Source organism: Lathyrus oleraceus, chromosome 6, assembly GCF_024323335.1.
Source record: "Lathyrus oleraceus cultivar Zhongwan6 chromosome 6, CAAS_Psat_ZW6_1.0, whole genome shotgun sequence".
NCBI classification, from domain to species: Eukaryota; Viridiplantae; Streptophyta; class Magnoliopsida; order Fabales; family Fabaceae; genus Lathyrus; species Lathyrus oleraceus.
This window is the reverse complement of record NC_066584.1, coordinates 455579028-455584193: the sequence shown is the minus strand read 5'-3', so window position 1 is coordinate 455584193 and position 5166 is coordinate 455579028. Positions and strand designations below refer to the sequence as shown.

General features: G+C 35.5%; 1 protein-coding gene across 1 annotated transcript; it reads right to left on the bottom strand.

The window, feature by feature from the left end:
• Positions 1 to 2713: 2713 nt before the first annotated feature.
• Positions 2714 to 4021, bottom strand: LOC127097126 (F-box/kelch-repeat protein At3g23880-like). The gene has a single exon (XM_051035636.1). It carries the CDS (start codon positions 3881 to 3883, stop codon positions 2780 to 2782), a length of 1104 nt encoding a protein of 367 aa, XP_050891593.1. The 5' UTR covers positions 3884 to 4021; the 3' UTR covers positions 2714 to 2779.
• Between the last annotated feature and the right edge of the window lie 1145 nt (positions 4022 to 5166).

The following is a 5166-nucleotide window of genomic DNA, read 5'->3' as shown; positions in this document are numbered from 1 at the left end:
AGCAGTTTCTGACGCAAATGGCAATCGTGGTTGTTTTCCTTCCATGCAAACTTTGCATGATTTTTCAGGCTTCTTAATTGCAGGAATTCCATGTACCAACTTCTTTGAATTTAGATGTTTTAAGCTTCTGAAATTCAAATGACCAAATCTTCTGTGCCACAGCTCACTCTCCTTCTCAACACTTGTTGCACTAAGACATTCTGAGTCTGCAGTTCTGACATTCACCTTGAATGTTCTATTCCTTCCCTGTTCTGACTCCATAATCAACTTCTGATTGCAGTCATACAGCTTCAGAAGATTGTCCTTCATGGTAACTGAAAAACCTTTCTCAATTAATTGTCTCACACTCATCAGATTGCTTCTGATGCCAGGTATATACCACACATTCTGAATCAATGCTGTTTTCCCATTGTTCAGAATCACTCTGACATTTCCCATACCTTCTGCATTAAGATATTTGTCATCAGCATATCTGATCTTTGTCCTCTTTTCAGAGTCAAAGTCAACCAGCCATTTCTTGTTTCCAGTAAGATGATTTGAACAGTCAGTGTCCATATACCACCAGTCTATCAGATCCATATCATCAGATTCAGAGGCCATCAATAGCACAGATTCGTCATTAGAACTTCTGGCTATATTTGCTTCTTCTGATTTTCTCTCCTTGTTTGACCAACAGTCTCTAGCAAAGTGACCAAACTTCTTACAACAGTAACATTGGATTTTCTTCTTGTCATACTTCTCTTTTCCCTTCTGAGCATTCTTTTGTCTATCAGAGGTTGAGCTTTCTGACTTCTGACCACCATCAGATCTTCTCCTGGCTTCTGACTGCTTCTGATACCTCCTATCAGAAGTTGCTTTCAGAGCCTGCTGCTCTACTTCCCTTTCAGAAGTTCTCTCAGTCAAACGCAACTCTTGCGCTTCTAGACTGCTCTGCAGCTCTTCAATTCTCATGGTGCTCAGATCTTTGGAATGTTCTATTGCTACCACAATGTAATCAAATTGAGAGGTAAGGGATCTCAATACCTTCTCCATGATTGTTTCTTCAGAAAGAGTTTCTCCACACGCTTTCATCTCATTAGTGATCAGAATCACTCTGGAGATGTATTCAGAAACTTTCTCATTATTCTTCATGTTGAGATTCTCATATTGCTTTCTCAAGGACTGAAGCTTCACCTTCTTCACTGATGCGTCACCACCATAACATCTAACCAGTGTGTCCCACGCAGCCTTTGCTGTCGTTGAATCTGCAATCTTCTCAAACACATTTACATCAACACATTGATGAATGAAGAACAATGCTTTCTGATCCTTCTTCCTTACTTCCTTCTGTGCGTTTTTCTGTTCATCCGTCGCATCTGCTGCTACCGGAACATAACCATCAATGACAAGATCTAGAACATCTTGAGCACCGAACAGTACACGCATTTGGATCATCCAACGATTCCAGTTTTTACCGTCAAATACTGGAAGTTTGGTGTTCATGTTGCCGTTTCCGTTCATCTTTCTACCTTGCGCAGTACACTCAGATTTCTCACACAGTGTTTCCCAACCCACAGAATTAAAATTCTGATCAGATTTTGTTCAAGATTCAACACGAATCTAAGAATCAAAATCAAACACACAAGACCTCACGTTCACTCATGTTTCCCGTGTTTCCCAATGAATCCGAACCGGAGCTCTAGATACCAATTGTTGGTGCAAAGGTAGAATGAATGATGAACGTAAAATATTCTATTAAGAGAATGACGGTTACAAAACATGATAAAAGTTACGATGATTGTCACCCTATTTATAAGCTAAAACTAGGGTTACTAGAATAGGATAAAATACTAAAATACCCTCTAACAAACTTAGGGGCTAAGAAAATAGTACAACTAATAAATATGAATTACTTCTAATAGTTTCTACACATATATCAAGGCCAATATATTAGAATAAATGAATAATTGAATAAAGAGAGCATTTCTATTTTGCAAACGTTCATCAATTCAAGAACGTTGTTTAAGTGTCACATGTGTAGCTGCAGTGGAGTGAAAGTTTTGTAATATAGGGAAGCTGCTCAATTATACTTTTATATAATATAAATATGAAATATATTGTGGGATTTAATGGTATCTATTTTAAAGTTTTGATGAGTTGTATAATATTTAAAAAATGTAGGTGAATTGTTTAAAAAATTTGAAAGTGTAATATAATATAAAAAATTTGAAAGTATAATGTAATATAAAAAATTGAGTGAGATTATTTAAAGAACTCAAATAAATATGATGGATGTGGATGCTCTAAGAGAATTAATCATTCTTCATTGAGGGATTATAACTTTCATTTCCCTTTTCCTTAGCTCCATAATATGTCTATCTTTCAATAAAAATAAGATATTTTGGTACCATACTAGGACAATCTTTCCTTGCATTAAATAGGATTTCTAATGAGCTTTTAGAATTGAGACAAAAGCCAAAATTTCACCTTTCAGCATTGTTACAATGACTAAGTTCATAGGAGTAACGTACGAAGGGGAAAATGTCATTTTTCTTTTAATTAATTAAATTAATTAATTAAACCTCTTTTCTTATCAATTTTTATTAATCAGTAGACTTTATATTTTATTCATTTGCTCTTCTTTTCTGTAATGTAAAAAAGTACATCTCATAATAGATGAAGTTCACATGGTTTACAAGTTCTACCAAATAGAATAAAAAATAAGACCCTACAATAGTTTCAAAGTTCTATTAAATAGCATAAAAAGAAGATCTCTCCAAACATTATTTCTGAAACAAACTCAGTTACATTTTTTCAAGCATGGCACTAATACCAAACTGTCACAATGAATATGTGGAAAGAAACCTAGTTTCATAACTATCAAGGGATCCAAGGCAACACCATTATTTGAGTTATAAAGAATAAGCTGGTCATCCATCATTACCATTAGAACACCATTTTTTGAAATGAACAAGGGCTCAACCAAACAAGGTCGGTTCCGGATGAGCTTGTCATAAGAAACAATGATGAACTTAGTCCATGACTTAACATCTCCATACTCTTTCATCATCCACACAACCCAATACAAATTTTCACACTCAGACACACACAGACAATCACTCAAAACAGACATTGCACGATATGTGTAGTCATTGTTGTGACCATAATTTTGAGGTAACAACAGTTCCATGTAAGTCTCCTTCTCAATATCAAAGGAAACAAATGTGTTTTTATTACAAAGTAAAAAATTCAGAGTGCCACTCACAAATTTTCCAAAAACCTTATGTATATCATACGGCAAATTGGGAATTGTTCTCCAGGAGTCATCTTGACCAAAGGTATATATTTTGGTAAAAATTTGATGATCATGTTTCTTACATCGTACAACTAGTAGCACCTTGTACTTGTCATTAACTTGATCATATGCAAAGCCGCAGTGCATGATGAGCCAATCTTGTGAAACAGGTACTGAAGATATTTTGGATATCAACCGGAGACAAGGATTGCACAGTCTGACACAATAACGAGGAAAGCTATCAAGCAGACACAAGAGTCCGTTGCATGAACCTATAATAATACAATCTATCTTTTCATCCTTGTAGCTTAAGGTAACAGGTTTAACAGCGGTTGTTGTTGGATTTTGGAATAAAGGCTTCAAAGGGTAGGATACAATTTCCCAGGGTGGTTTCCGATAGGAAAACACCAATTGTTGGTTGGTCATGGTTGGATCCGAAGTTGAGATTCGAAGATGGTTTTTTGCGAATTGGGAATCGGAGATTAGAGTTTTCCATGATTTGCAGACACATTTAAATTGAAGGAGGGACTTCACCGGAAGCCTCAGCAGGATGTCGCTGACGAGTTCTTCCGGCAAGTCAGGCAATTGAATGGCGGCTGTTTCTAGCATCTTTCCGAAAAGGGTCAGTCGGTGTGGTTAGGGTTTCAAATCCTAATGAGCTGCTCTTTCAATCTTATGCCAAACTGGATATCTGGGCTCCTTCATCTCCTTTGCGGATAAGGCCCGCTTCTTTTCTTTAATGATAGGTAGGAAATTTATTTTAGATTAAATGATTTTAAGGATTCAATATAAAATTCTTATGATAGTATTTTTATAATTATTTTCTTGTTATTAATTTACAATTTATACAATTCTCCAAAAAGTTATAGATATAAGACTCGTACCATCTAAATAAAATTAGTTCAAAATAATCAATATTAATACTATGTTTGAATTTGATATTCCCCAATTATAGGATCAGGCGTTTTGTCTATAGTGTCCGAGTATATAAGTCTCTTAGGTGAGAGGTTGGAAAACAATGGTATTTTTTGCTCTGCTCAAATATTTAGTGGTGGTTTTAAACCGTTATTAAATGTTAATATTTTTCTTTTCATTTTAAAAATTTAGTGGCGATTTTAAACCGACGCAAAATTTCATATATATATATATATATATATATATATATATATATATATTTTTATCTTTTAGTGGCGATTTTAAATCATAAAAAAATAATCACTGAAATTTTGCGTCGGTTTAAAAACACTGCTAAATTATTAAAAATGAAAAAGAAAATATACTAACATTTTGTGGCGGTTAAAACCGCCGCTAAATGTTTGAACACAGGAAAGAAGTGCTATTTTTTCCGATTTCTCACATTAGAGACCTATGATGCTCGCGCACCATAGTCAGCGCCATCAGTTTATAGTGATCATTGTCATGGTTATAAATGAAATGAAAAAAAAAACTTTAACAAGGAATCTACCTGACATCCTACGTATGTACTTGCAACCCCTAAGAATACAGGTGCGTTTAGAGAGCAAAGGGGCAACATCGCTAAACCAAGAAACATATGCACGCTTAGCGAGCAAAGGCGGTTCAAAGACTTCGGGATTAAGCTACTTCAAGGTGAAGGAAAAGGTTGGTGGTTAAGCAAGTTTGGGGGGTTCGCTTAGCGAGTGGGTTCCATTTGGCTTAAGTGGCCAAACATAATTCATTGTAATGAGATGAACATTCGACACAAAGAAAATCACAAAACACCGAGTGGATTCCATTTGACTGTGGAAACATGGTGCCATGAACTATGTTTCACACATAAGTTTCAGGTCACCAAACCATTCATGCTTCGATCTAGGACCACCTGCGCATGTGCAAACCTTTTGTGACTCCAAAATACGTGCAAACAAGTCTCA